Source organism: Elaeis guineensis, chromosome 1 (genome assembly GCF_000442705.2).
Source record: "Elaeis guineensis isolate ETL-2024a chromosome 1, EG11, whole genome shotgun sequence".
Classification (NCBI taxonomy): Eukaryota; Viridiplantae; Streptophyta; class Magnoliopsida; order Arecales; family Arecaceae; genus Elaeis; species Elaeis guineensis.
Genome location: NC_025993.2, coordinates 172,878,155 through 172,902,175, shown reverse-complemented (window position 1 = coordinate 172,902,175; position 24,021 = coordinate 172,878,155). Strand labels below are relative to the sequence as shown.

General features: G+C 35.4%; 2 protein-coding genes across 3 annotated transcripts in view; both read right to left on the bottom strand.

Moving 5' to 3' along the window:
- Positions 1–5,230: 5,230 nt before the first annotated feature.
- On the bottom strand, positions 5,231–6,881 carry LOC140854851 (serine/threonine-protein phosphatase 7 long form homolog). Its single transcript, XM_073250895.1, has 3 exons — positions 6,105–6,881; positions 5,910–6,028; positions 5,231–5,653 (listed from the first exon to the last, which is right to left on the bottom strand). Exons 1-3 carry the CDS (start codon positions 6,639–6,641, stop codon positions 5,542–5,544), a joined length of 768 nt encoding a protein of 255 aa, XP_073106996.1. The 5' UTR covers positions 6,642–6,881; the 3' UTR covers positions 5,231–5,541.
- A 2,446-nt stretch (positions 6,882–9,327) lies between these two features.
- Positions 9,328–24,021, bottom strand: part of LOC105039617 (pentatricopeptide repeat-containing protein At5g10690) — a 15,893-nt gene continuing 1,199 nt past the window's right edge. Inside the window, exons 3-12 of one of the 2 annotated variants that reach the window (XM_029262872.2) lie at positions 22,643–22,775; positions 21,087–21,181; positions 20,754–20,915; positions 20,577–20,645; positions 18,158–18,293; positions 16,578–16,810; positions 14,818–14,895; positions 13,954–14,022; positions 13,696–13,872; positions 9,328–9,729 (exon numbers count right to left, since the gene is read on the bottom strand). In XM_029262872.2, coding sequence (XP_029118705.1) covers positions 9,493–9,729; positions 13,696–13,872; positions 13,954–14,022; positions 14,818–14,895; positions 16,578–16,810; positions 18,158–18,293; positions 20,577–20,645; positions 20,754–20,915; positions 21,087–21,181; positions 22,643–22,775 — 1,389 coding nt within the window. In that variant the 3' untranslated portion in view covers positions 9,328–9,492. The remainder of the gene's footprint in view (positions 9,730–13,695; positions 13,873–13,953; positions 14,023–14,817; positions 14,896–16,577; positions 16,811–18,157; positions 18,294–20,576; positions 20,646–20,753; positions 20,916–21,086; positions 21,182–22,642; positions 22,776–24,021) is intronic. The other variant, XM_029262873.2, reaches the window with a different exon arrangement.

The following is a 24,021-nucleotide window of genomic DNA, read 5'->3' as shown; positions in this document are numbered from 1 at the left end:
TACATTCATGGACATATATTATATAAAATTATATATTATAACATATAAAATATAATATATTATAATATAATATATTATACTATATTATTATATATAAAGATTTTGCTATAATGCTCTTTTATAATATTTTATTATTAATTTTTTCTTTCTTTCCTCTTACTCTCCCTTGCGGCTCTTCGATCTCCCTCCATCGTGGCTTCTCCATGACTCCTTTGCCCTCGATCCTCTCTCAATCGGCACACCCACGATCCCTCTGGTGCCCATTACTCCTTTGCCCTTGGTCCCACCCCCATCTCCTGGTACCCACGCCTCTTCTGCCTTTGATGACCCACAAAGAAGATTTTTTGAAAAAATTTGAAATTTAATTTAATTACGAAACTTACCAATAATTTTAATATTGAAATAATCTTAATCTTTAAAATATTTACTGTACCAATAATGTACGTCAATACTTCAATCAGTTAAAATCTGAATGGTTCATGTTTAATCCGATGGTTAGAAATAGATAAACAGTAAAAAAACTAAAAATATCTTTTAAAATACCATAATAAAATTTTTATATATAATAATATTTATATAATAAAAATATTATAAAAAAATAAATAGATCTTAATTATTTATCTAAAAATTAGTAATATAGAAAAACATGAATAATGAATTTTCTAATCATTTTTCAATGCATAAAATAATAGAGATAAATTATTTTCTTATTTAAATACCATTTGAAAATTATTTATCCAAAAAAATATAAATTTTAAAAATAAGTTTTCTACCTTCAAAAGATTTCGGCTATTTCATCCCGGAATTAGACCATCTCAATTCCATCCCAAAATTGAAATTAGAAAAGAACTGTCATAGTCACCCATTAGCATTCCTAGCCCCAGTTCCCCCCAACAAAACAATCCCTAAATTCCATTGCTGCAACCCAAATAAATCCCCCATCAATACCCACCACCCCTGGTTACCGCCATCATCTACTTGTTCTCTGCCCTAAGCTTTTGACGTCAGCGTTGACATCAATTTCATGCGAGCGGATATGCCAAGGAGCTCTTTTCCAAAATAATACAAAAAAAAATTTTAAATATCAAAATAATTCAAAACCAAATTTTTTTATCAAAGTAATATAAAAAAAAAAAAACATCATTTTGAATGACGTTTTTTTTCCCTCCACGTCATCCTATTTTCCACGATGGCATCGTCCCAAAAAAAAAAGAAACGCCAATTGAAATGGCGTCTTTAAAAATGCCATTTTGAATGGCGTTTTAAAAAAAAACGCCATTTAAAATGGCGTTTTCAATTTTTCCCACCAAAAAAAAAGAAAAAAATCGAGAATTAATAGAAATTTTTTTTTTAAAATTTGAAATTAATAAATAAATTAAAATTTTAATTTTGATTGAAATTTAGAATATAAATATTTGAATTTGTAATTCAAAAAAAAATAAATTTAGATATTTTTTTTCAAATTGTTTTTAAAAAATGTGAAAAAAAATCTTAAGAAATTTAAAAATAAAAAATATCATAGAAAATAAAAAAAAGAAAGAAATATGAAAGAAATAAAAATTTGAAATTTAATTGAAAAACATCATTTCAAATGCTTGTCAAAAAAATTAAAAAAAGAATTTAAAAAATAAAATGTAGCATTAAAAAATAAAAATTTTTAAAAAATAAAAAAAATAAGAATTATAAATTAAAATTTAAAAAAAAATAAAATTTTAAAGATTAATTGAAATAAAAATATTTTTTCAAATTATTTTCTCAAATTAAAATTAATTTATTTAAAAAAGAATCAAAAAAAAATTTAAAAATAGCCTAAAAAAATTTCATAAAAACATAAAGAAATGAAAAAAATAGAAATTATAATTGTAATTGAAGAAAAAAGTTTATAATTTTTAAATTTAAAAAATAAGAATTATAATTATAATTAAAATTAAAAAAAATATTTTAAATTACTAAATTGTTGCTCCTTGGATTGATTTTGATGATTACAAAGCATTTGAAAGGGTACTAATGATTTTCGCTTGAAAAAGACTTATTGCTTTTCAGGGACAAAATCGTAATTTTATCGAATCCTGATTTGAAAGTATCAAATGATAGAACAAAAGATTTATGATCTATTGGTAAAAATTTTATTATTTTTGGACTTATATTTTAAAAGATATGCATGTTTGAAAAATATGAGTCGACCCATGAGTCGACTCATGGCACATGAGTCGACCCCCAAGGCATGAGTCGACCCATGAGTCGACCTCTACGGATTTTGAGCCAATTTTACAGAACCTTGCTTCCCTTTTGGTTTTCTGGTGTTTTTCCACAGAGGTCGACCCATGAGTCGACCCCCAGGCATGAGTCGACCCATGAGTCGACCCCTGTGACGGGATTGTTCCGCAACGACGAGTTTTTAACCCATTTTAAGTGCTTTTAATGCTCATTTAATGTGGTCTAACGGCTCTATTTTAGTCCAGAGTATTTTTCACTATTTCTTGAAGCTATAAAAGGGACAAAAAGGTGGGAATCATCAAGAAGAATCAACAAGAGAGATTTTGAAAAAGAAATTTCAAGCAAACTTTTCAGCCCTAGCAAAAGCTCACTCAAAGCATTCAAGAAGCCTTTAATCCAAGCTCACCAACTCCTCAAGTGCACATTCAAGTCTCCAACCACCTTGAGAAAATCAAAAAGGGTCTTCTTCTTCTTGAGTAAAGTGTATTTAAAGTCTCATACGCTCATTAAAGGAGCTTTCTCTGTACTTTTTGTGCTATTCATTGTTATACTCTGTTTGAGTTAGTGTTTTTGCTTTGGAAGTGTTCCAAAACAAGAAAAGGTTGATCCGAACCTTGAATCGAAGTGTATTGGGTTGGCTTGTACCCGAAAAATAAGTGGACTAGCTTGGGATAGCTAGAGTCGAAGTTTCCGACATTTGTATTCTGGTTGAATACAAGATTAGTGGATTGAAATTCCCAAGTAGGAGCTTGGGGAGTGGATGTAGGTGCAAGGTTGACACCGAACCACTATAAATCCTTTTGTTTGTGTTGTGCCTAATTGCTCTTCTTTGACTCTCCATTATTCTCTTACATTCTTGCATTTAGCTATTAGTCTTGAATTAACTTTACTCTCCCAAGTTATTTAGCTATTGTCAAATATTTTTTCATAAGACATAAGTTAAGCATAAAATTTTTAGAAACCCAATTCACCCCCCCTCTCTTGGGTTGCATAGCTGGGCAACATAAATTAATTTAAATATAATTTTTTTAAAAAATATTTTAAATAAAGGAACAAAATACGTAATATAATGTCAAAAAGATAAAAATGGAAGAAAACTAAAATTAAAATATAAAAATATAAAAATTATAAATTAAATTAAAAGAAATATATCATAAAATAATAAAATTAAATTAATTATAATTTCTTTTTTAGGGTATTTTATAAATGTGACTTAAAAAAATTTAATTTGAATTAAATTTTGATCAAAAAATAAATACATTAAAAAGTTAAAAAATGAGGAAAAATATGGAAAAAAATTTGTAAATTGAACTTTAAAAAAAATAATTTTTTTTTTAAATTATTGTAAAAAAATTATCTGAAGAAAAGAAAAAAATATTGTAAAAAAATAAAAAATACCCTAAAAAAGAAAGAATTTCATAAAAATAGAAAGAAATGAAAGAAATTAAAAAATAATATAATTGTAAATTTGAATAAAAAAATTAAATATTTAATATGAAGTAATAGAATGTCAAAAAGATAAAAATGGAAGAAAACTAAAATTATAATTTTAAATTATAAAAATTATAAATTAAATTAAAAAATATATCATAAAAGAAGTAAATAAAAGAGAAAAAATGGTAATAAAATAGAAATTATAATTATAAATAAAAAAAATTAACTTTAATTTAAATTAAAAATTATCATTCAAATTACTATCCTCATTAAAAAATTTAATAAATCGGAAAAAAATCAGAAAAAAATAATTATCATTCAAATTACTATCCTCATTAAATTAAAATTTTTAAAAAAAATATAAAAAAATAAATTTAAAAAATAAAATTTATCAGAAAGAAAGCCAAGGGATCGACTCACAGAGTGTGGCAGTCAAAAATTTTGCGTGCCGTTAAGCCCTTTTAGCCATGAGTCGATTCATGGGGTCGACTCAAAAATATAAACCTGTTTTTCTTACAAAATACGCTTCCAAAAATGTTGAAATTACCTCCAATAGATAACACATCTTTTGTTCTTGCTTTTGAGACTTCCGAATCAGATCTGATAAATGCTTTGTAACCATTAAAATCAATTCAAAGAGCAACATTCGATATATTATTATTTACGTTATAATTTTTATAATCCTTTCGGCATAACTTTTTCTCTCCTAATATTCTGAGACACGTTTGAGTATGTGTATCCATATGCACAAATCATAATATCCGATTATTTGAAATTAAATAATATAAAATGAAATCAATATTTAATATTATTAAATAAAATAAAAATGTCAAACGTACAAAAGAATAGTACAATAAAAATGTAAAAAATACTAAATACAAATATAACAAAGACTAAGTCCCACAAGGACGTCGCGGCGCCCGTGGTCGCTTGGACCTTCTCAAGAAGGTCCTCGCCGGCTGCTCCTGCTGTGATGGCTCCTCCCCTATATCAGTAAAGGAGATCTGCTGATCATGCTGCTCAGGAATAACTGATGCTGTCGGATCATCTACGGACTGAGAGACCCGTTCAACTCTCTCATCTGGATACACGGATGGACCTGAAAAGAAAGTATCATACTCATGTGGCCAACTGGTACCCGGTGATATCATCTGGGGGATGTAGGAAGAAGAAGACGCTGCCATCTGTGGATGAAAAGGCGGTGGCATATGTGCAGTATCGAATGATGACATATGCGGAATATGCGGTGATGGCATATGTGAAACATATGGTGACGGCGTATAACTCATATCTGGCGCCCGAACTGCTCCATACCAAGACGCACAGATATATGGATCAACACCAATCGCCATCAATGTTTCGGAACTTGTTCTCTCTATCTCTCGCAATATCTGAATCCGCTCGTCCTCATCAGTCGTAGATAAAGCACGACGAGCGTCCAACACGAGATCCGACATAGAATCAGTCTATAAAATAAAAATAGAACAGTTAGTATAAAACAGTCAGTATAGTGTAAAATATAAAACAAAAATATAACACAAATAACATGAAGTAATTTTCATAATCTTACCAAAAGACGCACAGTAGAACTCTCGCCCTCGTATCCAAAAACTGCATACTGAGATTGTCCAATGACTCGCACAGTAATGCTAAAAAATCAAGCCATGTAGTCATCAGTATATGAACGGTCTCTCAAAATAGGATCACCATGAACAATGTGATCTCGACGTGCATCCCAAATATCGATATACTGTGCATGTCTGATACGCCAGTCAATACGAGCTCTCCCTCATCGATCAATACGATGAAGTCCCTGGCTGGTATCAAACTGCTCTGGGATGCCCTGAGTCTGACCAAACTGCCGCAGGACACGATCGGGAAGATGTCACTCTACCACATCAAAACAAATAAGTGGCACCCTAGCAGTCCATATGTCGTGTCCAACTGTACACATCTGCGGCAGTATAGCCAATATCCCATCTGTATATGGCTCCCACAAAAACTGATATAGTTAAAATAAAAAAAATTAGTAAGCTAAAATTTTAATAGATTATGAATACTGTAAAATGATATTTGTAAAAAATTCAAAATTTATCCGTCTAGATGTATCAATTAATGTATCCAATTGGCACCTATAAACCCGTGCCACTCTTGTCGATACGTGATGAACGTTGAATGCAACGTTCCATCTGTTTCACAATATACTAATATTAAATAAATTTGAAATAATAAATTTCAAAAAAAAAATATTTCGATACCTGTATCCCAATGGTCCGTCTAGTCTGAATGGAACATCAGGATCCTGCTGCTCTGATGGCATCTCGAGCAACTGTCGTCGTAATGGACTGATAGTCGGCATACGCTCCCATACCCAAATCTGTAAATTTTGAAAATTAAATAAATGATATATCCAATGTAAAATATATCCAATGTAAAATTTTTAATTCACATACCTGTAATAATACAAGATAACCGCCAATCTCGCTCTGATCAGCATAAGAACCCCGACACATAGCTCGGTATAGGCAAGCTAGTACTGCACTGCCCCAACTGAGTCGACGAGTGAAGTCTAGATCCTCTAATAATGACAAAAACATCAACTTCATCTTATTCGATGAAGTATCAGGTAACAGGACACCACCTAACAACCGCAGCACCTGACCCCTAACATACTGTTGCACCATCTCCTCTGGTGCATCATCTGCAATATGAAAATGTCGATAACGATCATCCAAACACTCAATCCTGAGTCGTGAATGATCGAAAAAATGTGCGTCAGGCTCAAACCCTAACAATCGCAAGCACAAAGCCTGCCACTCTGGAATGGTAAGTGTGGGATCAACTCCGGTAACTGGATCTCCATCAACTGGTAGTCCAGTAAGGATGCTGACATCCTGTAAAGTGATGGTCGCCTCACCAAATGGAAGATGAAATGTGTGTGTCTCTGGACGCCATCTCTCAAGCAAAGCAGTAATAAGACCAACGTCCATCTGTATACGACCAATCCGATATACTCCATAAAATCCTACATATCGTAAATAATCTAACACTCTATGTGGGATGTCCTCTGTCCTCCAAAAATCAGCATCGGATCATCATAGACGAAGGTGTCTGGGCTCCTGCAATAAAATATAATAATTAGATAACGTATATAATAATTAGATAACGAAGGTGTCTGGGCCCGCCGCCGGCCGTCTGTGGCAGGCGGCCAAGGGAGAGAGAGAGGAAGAGAGAGAGGAGGGGGCCGGGACCCACCGCCGGGATGCGGGGCCTGATGCCGGGGCGCGCGGCCCGCTGCCGGCCGTCTGTGGCCGGCGGCCAAGGAGAAGGGAGAGAGAGAGGAAGAGAGAGAGAGAGGAAGAGAGAGAGGAGGGGGCCGGGGCCCACCGTCGGGATGCGGGGCCCGCCGCCGGTCGTCTGTGGCCGGCGGCCAAGGAGAAGAGAGAGAGAGGAAGAGAGAGAGGAGGGGGCCGCGGCCCACCGCCGGGATGCGGGGCCCGCCGCCGAGGCCCGCGGCTCGCCGCCGGCCGTCTGTGGCCGGCGGCCAAGGAGAAGGGAGAGAGAGAGGAAGAGAGAGAGAGCGGAAGAGGGAGAGGATGGGGCCGGGCGCGCGGCCCGCCGCCGGCCGTCTGTGGCCGGCGGCCAAGGAAAAGGGAGAGAGAGAGGAAGAGAGAGAGAGGAAGAGGGAAAGGAGGGGGCCGCGGCCCGCCGCCGGGGCGCGCGGCCCGCCGTCGGGACGCACGGCCCGCCACCGGGATGAGAGAAATAGAAAAAGAGAGAGAGGGGAAGAGGGAGAGAGAAAGAAGAAGAGGGAGAGAGAGGCGGGAAAAGCTCACCGCCGCCGAGAGCTCGCCGCCGTGCCGCCGAAGAGATGCTGGAGAAGATCGAGAAGGGACAAGGGAGAAGGGAGAAGGAGAAGAGGGAGCAGGAAGAAGGAGGGAAAAAGGGGTTTGGGGAGGGAAAAACGCCATTCTCTTTGACGTTTTCTCTTTTTTTTTTAAATTTTTTTAAATTTTTTTAATTTCTTTAATTATCTATTTGTAATCTTTTAATAAATAAATTTAATTAAATAATGAAAATAATAATTTAAATGATAATTTTTAATTTAAATTAAAATTAAATTTCTTTCAAATTTATAATTATAATTTCTATTTTATTACTATTTTTTATTTATTTCTTTTATGATATTTTTTTTAAATTTATTTTAAAATTTTTATCATTTAAAATTATAATTTCAGTTTTCTTCCATTTTTATCTTTTTAGCATTCTACTACGTATTCTTTTCCTTTACTTAAAATATTTTTTAAACAATTATGTTTAAATTAATTTAATTATTTAAAATGATATTTTTTATTTCAATTATAATTATCAATTTTATTTTTTAAAATTAAAAATTAAAAATTTTATTTTTCAATTAGAATTACAATTTCTATTTTTTTCAAATCTATTTTTTTCCTTTCTTTCTTTTTTAGGGTATTTTTTATTTTTTTACAATATTTTTTTCTTTTCTTCAGATAATTTAAAAAAAAATTATTTCTTTTAAAGTTCAATTTACAAAATTTTTTTTTCACATTTTTTCTCATTTTTTAACTTTTTAATGTATTTATTTTTTGATCAAAATTTAATTCAAATTAAATTTTTTTAAGTTACATTTATAAAACACCCTAAAAAAGAAATTGTAATTAATTTCATTTAATTTTATTCTTTTATGATATATTTTTTTAATTTAATTTATAATTTTTATAATTTTAAATTTTAATTTTAGTTTTCTTCCATTTTTATCTTTTTGACATTCTATTACGTATTTTTTTTTATTTAAAATATTTTTTAAAAAATTATATTTAAATTAATTTAATAATTTAAAATATTTTTTTAATTTCAATTACAATTTTAATTCTTATTTCTTAAAATTAAAAATTATAAACTTTGTTCTTTTAAAAATTTCAATTACAATTTTAAAAATTTTTATTTTTTAATGCTACATTTTATTTTTAAAATTTTTTTTTAATTTTTTTGACAAACATTTGAAATGATATTTTTCAATTAAATTTCAAATTTTTATTTCTTTCATATTTCTTTCTCTTTTTTTTATTTTTTATGATATTTTTAATTTTTAAATTTCTTAATATTTTTTTTCACATTTTTTAAAAAAAATTTGAAAAAAAATATCTAAATTTATTTTTTTTTGAATTACAAATTCAAATTTTTATATTCTAAATTTCAATCAAAATTAAAATTTTAATTTATTTATTAATTTTAAATTTTAAAAAAAAATTCTATTAATTTTTGATTTTTTTTTTAATGAAAAAAATTGAAAACGCCATTTTGAATGACGTTTTTAAAAATGCCATTCAAAATGACATTTTTAAAGACGCCATTTCAATTGATGTTTTTTTTTTTTTTTTTTGGACGATACGATCGTGAAAAATAGGATGACGTGGAGGGGGAAAAAAATGCCATTCAAAATGACATTTTTTCCTTTTACATTAATTTGGTAAAAATATTTAGTTTTGAATTATTTTGATATTTAATTTTTTTTTTTGTATTATTCTGGAAAAGACCTCCAACTTTTAATGTTTGCACCGATAATGCAAAAATAGTGGAAAACCTGTTACCCCAAAATTCTAAAATTGGTTTAGTTGTATGATCAGGATACCTCTCGGGTCATTACAATCATCAGTAGAACTCTGCGTACATTCTCCCATAACTCCAAACACCGTATGCTATTCATCTCGCGTTTTTATACATGCCAAAATATAGAAACTCCTGAACACATCTGAAAGAACTCAAGGTCAACATACTTGGAATTACATATTAAGGCCTATGTGCTCCAAAAATATTCTACATGGAAAAGGTTCCTGATGCAACCATTGCCATATTGAATAATTTTTCAAGCGTAAAAACTCCTACAGGCCTTGAACTTGAGCTGTAGCTGGTTTCATATACATTGCTATTTCTTACAACTACTACCATTTTGTACTTTTTATCTAGGAGTAGTTCGATGACCCGGCCAATGGATGTGGAGGTGGTCACGCAAGGTGGAGGTCCCCTCATCATTGTCCAAAGAGGTGCATCCAACTGTTAAAATGTCTCAAAATTTTCAACACTCGCAAAAAACTATAGGAATCAGCAGCAATTTATAACAAAACTCAGCAAAACTGATTTCATATCAATTGGAATAGCTTCAAATATGACGATCGGGTAGATTAGTCATAACATTACAATATCAAGAAAAATAGCAGTTCCTAATGTAATCTTAATTATGGTAGCACGCATTCCAGATTCATGGCAAGCTGGTTGGACGTCTTCAAAATGTTGTGAAAATTGCATGACAGATATTCTTTGAAATTAAAACATTGAGTCTGTAAATTGAAGGAACACAAGGCCAAAATAATTTAACCGAACCATGTTTTAATCATTTTAAATATTGTGCAACTAAAAAATAATAAATGATATCATTCCGTGGGGTATCTGGTGCACGAGTTTCTTATCTAAACTCTGAAATTAACTCAAGGATACAACACATGACATTTCACAAAAATTATTGAATCAAGTTGTAAGAATAATAAAAGTTCACTTCCAACATCATTATGGTGAATCAAATGCATTGTTCGGAGGCAACTCTCCATCAATTTCCAAAGAATGTGACAGAAGCATTTGATAAGTATCTAAAGAGTCTGATGCATATCCAACTTATGGATTCATGTCTGACATTGGTTCTTTAGGGTGGGTGCAAGTGCTCAGGTAATACAAATTAAGACCAAAGATTTTTCCACAGGTTGCCATGTGGTGACCCACTTTATGCACCTAACAAATCTGTAACCATGTTAGATTAGCAGCAGCAATAAACACGCGTCTGCCATGATATCTTGCATACTACAAGGTCTTGACCATGCCTGCTTGGAACATAGATATGGCTTGGTACAAAGTCAAAAGGTCCGTTCTGTTTCATTGACACAACTGTCAAACATCTGTTCTTTGCCAGCCAGTGCCCGGAACACCTTGTGCCTGTGGCACTCAAACCCGTGTCTCTAACATATTGCAAAATCATGAACACGACTTCGAGAACATAATTGCTTTCCTACAACAAGAAAATGAGCTAGTTCCCTTATAAATGTGTGAAGACCAATATCAACGCTAGGGTGTTGTACTAAACTTTCAATTTTATTGCATCCTAAAAACAACTTTAAATTTCATTGATGGCATAAAGTTCTATTGTTCTATGTCCAACTTGTTTGAAGTTGTTTAAAACTTGATCAAGTTGTGCTTGTGCTATAAATTTTCCTGTTGGGTATAAAATAACCCCAGCCAAAGTTCGTAAGAGGCCAACCCTCCCAGGACTCTTCCGGCTTCCGACCTTGTGCGGCGTCCATCCGGACTCCCCCAGCAGTCGACCTTCCACAGTGTCTTTCAGATTTCTCCAACGGACGAACTCCTATCGTACCCTCCGGACTTCTCCGATAATGAGCTCCTTCAGTCGTCTACCGGACTGCTCCAAATGCTTTCTGAGCTTCATTATCAGTCGATTTTCTACAGCGATCGACTACTCTCCGAATCTCTTCCAGACTTCCTCCTGTCACGATCGACTTCACTCCGAGCTTCTTCCGGACTTCGTCAATGTCCGAGTTTCTCCAGCAGCAGGACTTCTACGGTAACCAGACTCCATCCAAGTTTCTACGGTTGCCGATCGCCTTCCGAATTTCATCCGAGCTCCTACAAGAGCCGGACTCCGTCCGAACTTCTACAACGGATAGATTCCAGACGAACTTCTACAGCGGACGGACTCCAGTAGCCGGATTTCTACTCCGAACTTCTATTGCAAGCAGACTTCATCCGAGCTTCTACAATAAGCGGTCTCCATCCGAGCTTCCACGGCAACCAGTCTCCATCCGAGTTTCTACGGTAAGCGGCATCCTTCCGGACTCCTACAAGAACCGGACTCCGTCCGAACCTCTACAACAGAATTTGGCCGACTATCTCCGGTGTCTTCCGTACCTCTCCAAGCCGTCCACCTTCAACAGTGCCAATCGAACTTCCACAATGCCTTCCGAATTCCGCTGTCAAGTCGACCTTTTGCTGGATTCCTCACGCAACTAGACCTCTCCAATGGATAGCCCTCAGATAAGCTTCTACATCAGACAAATTTCAGATGGACTTCTCCAGCAATCGGACTCCTGTCGGACTTCTCCAACAGGCAGTTCCCGTCCGAGCTTCTACAGCAGATGACTTCCGTCTGCAGCATCAACAGCACCCAACCACAGTTAACCCGTCAACAACCTCAGAAACATCCGAGCTTCTCTTAGATTGTTGAGACAGAAAGCTATTCCGCTCCACCAGACGTCCCAGCCGAGCTTCAGCCGTCCGGCCCGAACCTCCTAGCAAGTCGCGACAACGGACACCATTCCACTTTCTGTAACAAACTCCACGTGGCCCTATCACTCTCTGGCAAGTCGCGACAATGTACACCACTACTCTCCGTAACAAACTCCACGTGGCCCTGAACGGCCCACTACCAGGCAGTTACGGACGTCGCTGTCAATCGATTACGCTCTCCCGTCTATAAAAGAGACCCCCCAGATACGTTCTCCTCTAAGCTCAAAACTCTATCTCGAAACTCTGCTAAGATCCCATTCGAGTGCTTCATTTCTGTTGAAGCAGAGTACTGACTTGAGCGTCGGAGGGTCTTGCTGGAGCACCCCCAACTCCGATTTAGACTTCCCTTGCAGGTCCCGGCAGCGGCCGCGATCCCTTCGACTCCAGCTCCTCCGGCATCGACGGAATTCTGTACCAACATTTCCTATATAAGAGAAAATAAGAAGGAAAAGTATTTATGCAATTTCTAATTGTCGGCATGGTTAGCAATGAAAATATTATCATTTCACCAAGAAAATCATACAATAAACACTTTCCAATATTGGATGATTTCAATATGAAGTACCTAATCATTGACAGCCGTACCACCCCTAACCACCTGGTTTGGGGTTCTACCGAACCAAACAAATAAGGAGCTGGGATTGTTTTTGCACTGTCAGCTCAGCAAACAGGCTGAGCCCATTTAAAAAGTCCCCTAGGTCATGATTGTCGGCCTCCCTTCCCACCCCCAACATCCTCCGAAATCCTTCGAAACTCCCTCCTTTCGCAAATCCCCCTCCTCTGTCCTCTCTCTCTCTCTCTCTTCCCCTCTCTCCCTCCCTTTCGATAAGATATCCAGGGTTTTTGTACCAATAATCTAAGGTTTCTGCCCCCTTTTTCTTCCTAAAACCCAAGTTGAGAACATGAAGTCAAGGACCAAGGAGAGAAGCTAATTGCGGGAGTACAAGGAAAGACGGAGGAGGAAGCAAGGAGGCAGGACAGAAGCCTCAAGATTAGGGAATGCCCACAACATAGCTTGAAATGTGGAGAAGCAAAAGACATGATGTGTCGAGGGAGGAAGCGATGCCAATCACTAGGCATGTGAGGAAGAGAGGCCATGGATAGGTTCATGCTGCGGCCTTCGAAACCCTCACCTCTCTCTCTCCTCCACTCACCGGTATTGACACCCTCCTTCCGGCCTTTCTCCCGCTCCCCATCCTTCCCCGACTGTGACTACCGGATGTGGGAGACCGACTAGTGCTGGTAGGCCAATGGACTCATGCCGTCAGACATCTCTCCAGCCTCTCAATTGATCAATCCATGACTCCAAGTGAGTCCTCCCCTTGCTCTCCTTCCTCGTTGGTTCTCTCCCTCTCCCTCCCCATGGTTCTGGTACATCACACTTCAGTATGGTATAGACCAGTACCATACTGCACTAATCGCCAGCCAACATGCCTATCGGATACCAGTTTTACCATCCTTGTGCTCAGCCATCAATTAAGAGGTATTTTCCACCCTCAAATAATGCCTTGACTAGTAAGAAGGATAAGCAAAGAAATTAGAGAAGATAAAGATTTGCCAGATGCAAATTAGTGAAGTTCACAGATACATGACACAGAAAATGATACGTGAACCTAAATTACCATGATGATGTGTAACAGTAGGCTCTGAAACTAGAATGGGGATACATACCTTTTTACAATCATCACGGTGAACAATTCCAACACAGCTTCCCCAATCATCTATAGCAGGAATAGCAGAATCCTTTAAGAAACGCATAATAACTTTGTCCAAATTCAAGCTAGCAGGTAACGGATCAGTTTCTTCAAATGCTATCATATATTTCTCAATAGGATCATTCAGTGAAACCTGAAGTACAGATCATAAAATTACAAGCTAAATCTGCAGCAATGGAAAGAATGTAATGCCGTTTATGTAGAAGAGTAAAACCTGTGGAAGGACATAAGGGCTGAGCGTAGAATTAGCAAACCCTGACAAAGCTTCTACACGAATAGCAACCTGCAACAACATCAGATATTTCCTAATGTACGAAAGTGCTCACATGAATGAGTGCAGGTAAGCTGGGTTCCCATGACCAAAGCTCTACATATTTATACACATGGCAGTGCTCACCCAGAACATTTCTTCCTGCTACATATTTAGCTTTCCCTCAATTGCCGAGTCCTTGGTTGCAAGATTAGTCCACAGGGGTTGTGAGCAATTATGTTTGACAAGAAATAGACGCCATCATCTGTTGTCTAGGGACTCTTTGGCTATAATTTAAAAGAAATGATCTAATGCAAATGCTTGTTTGGTTCATTTTCATAAAATTTATTTTGGAAAGCCTGATAGCTCATAAACCTAAAAATGAGTTTTATGAAAAAAAAGGTCTCCCCTGTTTTTCATTAAATCTGCATTACATAAAACCATTATTAATACAAGCTGTTATTATCTTACAGATAATCATCTAGTCCATCTAGAGATGAAATTTTAAGATGGCATACAAACTTTTGGGTCCACATAATAGTGAGCCATAGCTAAGAGAGTTATCTGCAACTAACAAACCTAAGATGAATAGGTTGGGCTCCGACCAATCTTTCCCTCAGAAAATATAAATTATAAAAACACAATAACCATTCTTATGATATGCCATTTCATATAATTGATGGGTCAAAGGGAAATATACATGTTAAAGTATAGACCTGATTATTCCTTTATACATAGTTAAAATATAGTTGCTGGGTCATAGGAACTTCAATAACTACCTTCCTCATTTCTCAAAAGCTTGATGAAAACGATGAATTAGATGCATACCATGCCTCCTCTAGTTGTCCAAGAGAACCCTTCCCTTTTGGTAACAATTCTATGTAGGATTCTTCTAGCAACATCAAGCTGTAGAAAAACTTATCTTGTAAGTAACCTCTAAGAGAAAGAAAAGGGAAAAATGACGGAATAAGATATTCCAAACAATTTCCTTTTTTGGCACAAAGTATGTACAAAGACTAATAGCCTCTAGAGAATGGAGTAATGATATAGGATACACAAGCATCACATGTAGGAAATAGGTTAAACATATAAAACACAATAGTTGACTTAAATAAAAAAGTAGCAAAAGCAATGTTGGATTTTTTTCCCCTAATTGACAAAATGAAGATCTTAGCAGTCCAGATATTTTTTGTATTATGGTGGAAAATTTATCCTTCAAAGCAAAAGGTAATTGGAATATGACAGAAGGAAAATAGAAATCATTAAGAAGATAAATTCACAAGGGAAATCCAAAAACATAAATGAACAAACAGAAAGATCAGTGAGGAAAAGAAATACACAATACAAGGAGGTTACACCATGTATTAGTAGCTCCAGGAGTGCACCTCAACACTATATGGCAGAACTTTTGGTCCAAAATATGGACAACAGCAAGTCTGTTTCATGCAAAGGACACAAAGATGGCCAAGAAAAGTAGTGTAAATGAGTGCACATAGAATATCCTAAGTTGAGAAGGTATGCATGTGAACTCAAGAACTATTGTGTATGACTAAAAGTGTTGATGTTGGTCATAGATACCCAAGTCCAACCAGAGCAAGTCCCTATGTAGACACTGTATCATGCACATAATTTACTTGTTTTGGCATAACCATTGAACCAACATGTTCCCTATGTATATATACAACTCAAACCAAGGAATATATGATTGATGCCTGCACATACAAACACACGAACATATGTATAGGCATAAACACACGCACAAAAAGGGAAAGATAGGAAGAAACAAAGGTGGAACCATATTTGATGCAGGAATAACATTGATTGCATTTTTGGATTTAAGGCTAAGGTTAATGTACATGGAAAATGGTTTGACCAAGGTGATTCAATGGATCCATAAGGCTGACGTTACATTTTTCCATTTTTGGTTTTTTCTGATAGACCCAATATTCTGTTAGAAGATCAAAGGAACAGGCAAGAGAGCCACTGGTAAAGTGGCAATACAGTCATCGCATTGACACATTGAACATTTGCCATATAGATTTTCATCAAAAAGTTGTTAACAGAGAGTCTAGAAAGCAGCAGGACTTAACTATGGAGTCTTTACCATAGAGGAAAGTGGTTTAATTCTTTTTGCTTTTTTCCTTTTTTTTCATTTTCCAAATAGAGGACAAGTTTTACACTTATGGCTAACTTGATCCACACATAATTTTATTTCTAAGAGCCTAAAACTGCATTGCTCCTAAATATGTAACATACCAAAGCAAATCTAGAAGTTTCTAGAGACCTCCTTAATAGTTCAATCAGCTGTATCAGTAGCAAGAACCAAATTGTGTGCTATTAACAATATAGCATAGCAGAATCTGTTTAATAATGTGCATATTATCTTTTATAGTTTCTGAAAATTATGCTTTTTCAAAATGTTTTCCTGACAAGACAAACTACCACATTCCTCATCCAAAAAACCACTAATCATCAAGCTTGCCAATTAAATCTGAAGAGTAGTTTATGTAGGTAAGACACATCTTCAACTACCAAGAACATTAAATGAAAATACATAATTTTGGTATCGAATTGAGTGAAGCTGCTACCTGGTCATCATTTATTGCTGCCTCCATAAGAAGCTCATCAGCTTCTATTTGCACTGAAGGAGAAATTGATCCAACAGAATCTGACCACATGCGGATATGTAGCCTTTTGACCATGTCAAAATCTCCTCTCATCGCAAACACCCGCATCATTGAAAGATATAGATGAGGCTTAGGTCTCAAATTATTTTTTTTGCCATTCTGCTTTATCATCTCTCCAAATATACAAAGGGCATCTACATGAAAAAGAAAGAGAAGCACCACTCACCAAATTGAACATTATAATATCTAAAAAAATTTGACACTTCACCAAAGAAAAAGAGGGGAGAAATGGAGGAGGAGGGGGTGGGGGGAAGGCCATTTTTCAATCAAATGGTTATAGGATTACTCTCAAGTCTTAACTGTCTTAAGCATTAAGAATGAACGCATGTCATTACAGGCTTTTGCTTTCAGAACATGGTTCCAAAACACTCAAATGGTTAATAAGATCTCTCAATTTTAAAAGCAATTATGTATAGAATTTAAAAAGTTACATAGTTTCTATAAGAAACAGTTATAAGTTTATAAAATGTCAAATTAATGAAGGGAGAAATAAGAGAAGAACTATACAACATATTTTATGTTATGCGCATTGCATTGTATTAGATTTAATCTAACATATCTAACTATGCACTTTGTTTCTATTCCAGTGCTAAATCAACAACAAAAGAATCAAACAAATTAAACAGCAATTTAGATGTTTGAGAGAATATTTGTACAGCTAAGCATATTATGGCTTCCAAATGTTTAAATCCCAATATTTCATTTAAGTATCTTCTTTCTATGCTATGATTTCGTGGATCCTGCCCCAGATATGGATACACATCCATTTCTTTTCCCCAAAATTCGATCTTAGATTCACCAGATTTTTGTCGAGGTTCAATACACTTTTTCTTTTGCTTTCCTTCCTATCATCCTCACATTCATGCCTACACAGCCAAGTTCTGCTTTGCTGTTTGAGTGGCTATTGTTGACAAATTTGGTTTAGGAAATGATTAAGTTGCAGTGACATGTTAATATTTCATGTCAGTCATTCCTGAGATAAATGATCACTTTTTTATCTGTTGGCCTCTATAAGCCAATATTTCCTTTTGTCGATGAATTCATCTCATGAATAGTCATCAGTCAATGGAACTGTAAAAGTTGAAGTAATATTTGAAGATCTTTCCAACTCTTGTATTCATATTTATAGGAATAGATTCATTTCTCTGCATAAACAAGTAATGTATATTGTAACCAAATTGACAGTCTTACTCTTCTATATAAACTCTAACAATTTCAGAGTCCATTCATAATCACAGACAAGTGGCTACATGTAAGAGATACTGCATCACTTTTGTCAAGAGAATGGTTTAAAAGTAAAAAATTCATGAAAATATATCTTACACAATTAACTAATAATATCTTGGACCATCAATAATTCATGTAGTGCTTAAGAAGCTTAACAAGCTGAACTTATGTATGCAATGTCAAGTTAAAAACTTGATCAAATATCATTATAAAAGAGAGGCCAGCACAAACAGTTCAGATGTTACACATATTACCCTTGGTCGACCCACAAGCCAGCAATGCATCAACCATTGCAGTATATGCAATTCTATCAATAACAAGATCAGGCAATGATTTCATCTCCACCACAATCTTCAGAACTGAAACGAGGTCTTTGTTGCTTCCTAAACCCTACAACACATCCATAACCTATCACTGGAGCAACTAGAACATGAAGAAGATGCTATTGCTACAAATAGTTGTTGTTATTTAAATAAAGTAAAAAAGCAGCAGAGGATAAAGTCATAAAGAAAAAAAATGGCACGATGTCATGTTATGCCAATTATGATGATGAACCTAATTTACGTAATTTAGGCCCCAGTCTATGACCTAACAATCAATGTAACAGTCCTATAATTAGGGGTGTAAACAAGCTTGACATAAGCAAGCCATGCTCAGCTCACACTCGGCTCGGAATTCAACCACACTAACTCGAGCTTGTGTCAAGCTGGAAGGGCCCAAACTCAAGCTCACCTTCTTTAATTCCAAGCCAGCTCAAACTTGGTTCATTTCGCTCGAAAGCCCATTATTCCTTCAGATGAAGGGGGAACAAATCACTAGAAAACCCTAGATTATGAGCCACTACAGGAGGGGGAGGATGAAAGGGTGGGGGGGGGGGGAGAGAGAGAGAGAGAGAGGGATCCTGAATAAAAAGAGCACTTCTGTCCTCAACAAAAAATTACTACCATTGGAGTCACCACCAGCCATGACTCTCGATAAACACCACCATCAAACTTAACCCTTCACCATTTCCATCAACGAAGGCAGAGGAAGGTGGGGAAAGGAACAAGTAAACTAAAATTGAAGGATTTGAGAGATTGAGGCCATGGAGTAGTTGCGTGCGAGGCCTTTAGGATTACAAGAGGAGAATATGAAAATGTTGGGAATTGGGGAGATTTGAAGAAATGGAAAAGGTCATGGAAATGATTGATCATGCCATCTCAAATGGAAAGAGGAAAAATGAGACTGGTCCATCATAAGCCCCAATCAATTTAAGCCCTTGGATTGAGATCCAAGGATCATAATGGTGAGTCTTAATAGCTGATCTTTGAGTCCAGTAAATTACACTCCAACTGTTTATATTTATTTGTTTATATAAAAATATTTTAATCCTTATAAAAAATTAAAAATTTGCTTACATTGTAATAATTTAATAAATAGTATTTTATTAATTTAGGTTTCGAGCTATATTGACCCAAACACGACTCAGCTAGACTTAACTTGTGTTCAGATTGTTTACATCTTGAGCTCAAACATTCAGCTCATATACCACTCATTTACTAGTCAAGTGAGTGAAAATCAAGCTGAATATCAAGCTTAACATGAGCTGCTCATGAACAACTTATTCATTTAGACACTAAGCAAAAGGGAAACCTTGTCATATGTTAAGCACGATACATGGTTACCTTATATCTTGAATAAATGAGATTGATGGAATCCATGTTTGAATCGCTGCATGGTTCTCTCATGATCCATTTCCATATTTCACTCTTAATTCTCCTCCCTCCTCCTCTTCACCCTTGTTTTTTTTTTTTTTTTTTCAATTTTCATTTCTTTCTTGTCACAGCTACATTGTACTAAAAGATTATAATTTATTAACAGTTTGTCTCATGAAGCTCTTAAATAAAAAAACCTGAGAAAGACAGCAGGACAAGGATGGACACTAAATATTTTCGGTTCATAATCAACTACGACCAGGATGTATATTTTTGAGCCACCGGAACTGAGATTGTAATTATTTGACAATCATGTTTCATCAGGAAAGCAACAATAAGCATAGAATGTTTTAATCAATTAAGTTTACTTTTCCTTCCTACGAAACTAGTCATTTACACATTCACCTGTCAAATATTCATAAGCAGAGCCCAAGAGCAGCTGGCAGCCTGGTACCCTTAAAGTCAGTAGAATCCTCAAGGTTTGCTCACTTGACGATTCTGCATAATTTTACCATGTTTTCACATGCCATTCTCAACCCTAATGCTTGAATGTAATAAAAATTATGCAGGCCAACCAGTAATGCAAATGTCTAAGACTCTAAATCCTTATTATTGGGAGGGATTTTAGACATCTAGAGTTTAAGGTTTAGACATGGAGATCCTTCACTCTGCACTATTGAAAAACAAACATGAAGGATAGTCGGTTAACTAATAAACTCCATGCAAGGGTTTCTTTTTTTCTCTTCCGAAAGTTGTTGAAACACAAGCTATATGATGATAAGACTGTCTTAAGATGTATGTCAATAGACTTTATACGCAACAAACAGTATGTTTGTGTGTGTAAAAGAATGTTATACATGCAAAAGATTCCAAATAAACAAGGATAATAAATATGGTTATTTGGTTACTATTATTCATGCAGTATTTAAAAAATAACCAAAGGAATATGCAAACTGCACTAAATTAATGCTTTTCATACCTTGAGTAAAGTAGTGTAAGTGACAGTATCTGGAAGGAGTCCATAGCAGCTAGCCTTCTCAGCTTCTTCCTGCAATAAGGATTGACAAGTTATTCATGTAAACTGTATGTATTTTTGGGACATTGGAAAACTGATTTGAACAGCTTTAAACTGGCCTCTTTTATACTTTCTTAAGACCTTCATTTCTGCAAGCAACTGAATTGCAATATCTGCTCTTCCATGTCTTATGCATGCAAAAATCAATGTATTGTAAGTCAGCTTATCAGGCTTCAGCCCTTGGCGCAACATTTCATCTCGAATGGTTAAAGCACCAAGAGGGAAGTCAGTTTTTGTATACCCCTGAAAGGGAGATCAGAATGTGTCATCAATTATCAAATACATATGATTGCACAGTAGAAGTATAAAAGCATATCCAAATAAAAGATCAAAAAGCACATAATACTACTTTCACTCTGGATATCTAAGTTCAAGGATATTGGCAATACATCAATATCAACATAACAAGTCAACCTTCATCAGTAAGTTGTACAGTAAAACAGAGTGACCATCTTCATGAAGCACGCGACGAAAACGTGCAACAAGACCATTGGCACGCCGCATATCTCCTGTACTTAAGCAAATTAGAAACCCATTTATACAGCATGGAAGCAAACATATCAGCAGAGACTAAGTTACTGATGGAATTGCAATGTTCAAAAAGACAACATTTTTATGTTCATGCTCAAAGATGAAAACGGAAAGCATTATTATAACTAAACAAGTTATTTCCATATTTAAGTTCTTTTGTTAAGCACGTATTGCAAATGCTGTGTGCTCACTTCTAGATAGGAAACAAGCACCCATGTTTATACATATGAAAAATATATGCTGCTAGTAAATGCACTTATTTTTCTAATGTCAACATTATTAAATCTTTCTTTAAGTTTTTTTGGCCATATCCTCACATCAAATTTGCTACATATTTACTTTATACCAGGTTTTTGACTTCAAATTGGGATCTACATGCACCCAAAGTCGCAAAAGATCATAATTATCTTCTTGGATTGAAGGCTGAATCACAACTCTATCCAGTCAAAAGATTTTAGTGTGTCTCCAAACCATATAACTTAAATTTATCTCTTTAAAAGCATAAGATAAATATGGAAACATTGACTAGCGGTATGATTGATATTTCAATGCACCATTTGCTTAATTTGCTTAAGAGCACTCTTTTCCCTTCTGCCTACTATTTGTTTTCTGGCTCATTATATATGGTTCCCCAGCTTTTACCAATTAACCAAATCAAACAAAACCGTAGGCATGCACCTCCATTCAATCAACCTGCTTGAAGGATCCCCATGAATTCTAGATAAAAGAATGTGCTGTAATGTGCAGTGAATTTGTTTGCATGCGAAAGTCAAAGTGTTTTAGGGTGAGAGCACCCATTAGACCAACAGCACGGATCTTGGAGTTTACATCTGTGTTTATATACATCAAAGAAAGCAAAACTATAATCCGATTCACCTTTGCAGTTTGGTTCTCATGTTGGCATATCAAACAGAGAATATTCTCACATGACATCATCATAAAGTTTTAGTATAGTTATCATCCTTAATAGCAGACAAATGCATGTGAGTATTGAAAATTAGTTTTCATTATCCCCTAAACCCCCCACGCCCCAAAACCAAAAAAAAAAAGCTCCCTTCCCACAAACCTATATAAACACGGTGTCTTTATATCACATGGGGTGTAAAGATAGTACTTTACACAAACCACCAAATTTAATGTTTGTTGTTGAAAAATGGAAATTTGAACTGTTGAATGTGATCTAAGTCCTCAAATGTCTATCTATGAAAGATCTGAACTTACAACTTCGAGCATGCCAAAACAGCACTCTAACCATCCTCTTTCATCACCACTGTCAATTCAACATTTATATACATACATATATACACAAAATGAAATTGTTATATTGCCTCATTGGGGAACTCCATGTTGTTACAAAATTAAAATGTAAAAGCACTTCTTTTTAGCAAAGAGATCCTGAATATCATGGTAGTAAACAATGATCATGTCCTATAACCAACCTGCCTCAAGCAGTGCATTCAACAGACCAAAAATGAGTTTTGGCGACAATTTTGGGCTCCCCTTAGCAGAGCCTTGCTCTAAACATTCAAGTATTTGAAATGCTTCATCAACTCTTCGTGCCTCCCCCAAACCCTTCAAAGATCAATAAACACTTCATAACAGTAATGTGAAAAACTTCCAAGCCATGCTAATGACAACCACCAATGTCAATGATCATCAGTAATAACAGAATCGTAAGAGAACTCTGAAGTATATATAATAAATTTATGCACAAGAAATTATGCATTTCATATTGTGGGAGGCATGAACATGGACATGATTGAGAACGGAACAGAATATAGGAAAAATGGTCCATTCCAAAAGGATCTTAATCATTACTTGTGGATATCAAATCTTGGCCAAAAAGAGAATAAGCTGAACATATCACATTCATCTGTTCAATTAATCATATAATAAAGAAGTCAAAAAGACTCATGATCCCAAATAAGTAGATAAAGCTTCAACCTATTTTTGCTAGATTAACCACTTGTAGATTGCTTTTAGGGTACCACTGAACATAACTACCATCTCCCCTAAGGGCCAGCAGATTGGAAATCCATCTCTTTAGAACTCTTTCAATTTGTTCCTTGCAAATCCATCTTATTATTAGAACTGTGATCGTCAACGCACCCAAAATTTTCGCTCACCAACATAGCAGGATGTTTAAGGCTTTTACAAAACTATAAATATATAGAAAACCAGAAACTATTTGCAAGAGACCTCAAAATCAAGCACAATTACAAGAATGGGATTATCAAAGAAACACTTTCAAGGAAAAATCATAAAGTAAATATGAGGATCAGTGCGGACATGTATTTAGTCCCACATCAGTTATTCGCTGAGAAGATCTTGGATACTTATATAGAGCCAAAGAATCCAAATAATATCTTCCGACTAGTCTTTTTGGATAAGATCCTGGATTATTACAAATGGCATCAGAGCTAACTCATCCATAACCTATATAGGTTGGGGGATACTGATTGCAACACGGATTCATTAGGACTGACCACAAGCCTATCATGATTAAGATTTTAAATCTCGTAGGATGGAACTTTCTCAATTTTTTTATGGAACGGGACACGCCACCATCCCGTCCCCCATTCTGAAACTTAGGACTGAGGATGTTCCAAGATATCTCGATCGGGATGCTAGTGGGATGGTTCTATCCCCAAATATGAGATGATATCCCATCCCGATATCCCGTAGAATGTCTTGTCGGGACTTGAATTCTTGATCATAATGTTTATGAATGGATGCATGAATTTAGACCCTTAGTCTGGCAGGGATGCCAAGGATTAAATGAGAGGAGTATGTAAGGACCCGTATGCACGTGTATTTA

Coding starts and splice junctions, on each gene's coding strand:
- LOC140854851 (XM_073250895.1), bottom strand. CDS start 6,641: ATGGACGTTGGTCTTATTACTGCTTTGCTTGAGAGATGGCGTCCAGAG. Junction 6,029..6,104: donor GTTATCTTGTATTATTACAG/GTATGTGAATTA, acceptor CAAAATTTACAG/ATTTGGGTATGGGAGCGTAT. Junction 5,654..5,909: donor GACGGACCATTGGGATACAG/GTATCGAAATAT, acceptor TAACTATATCAG/TTTTTGTGGGAGCCATATAC.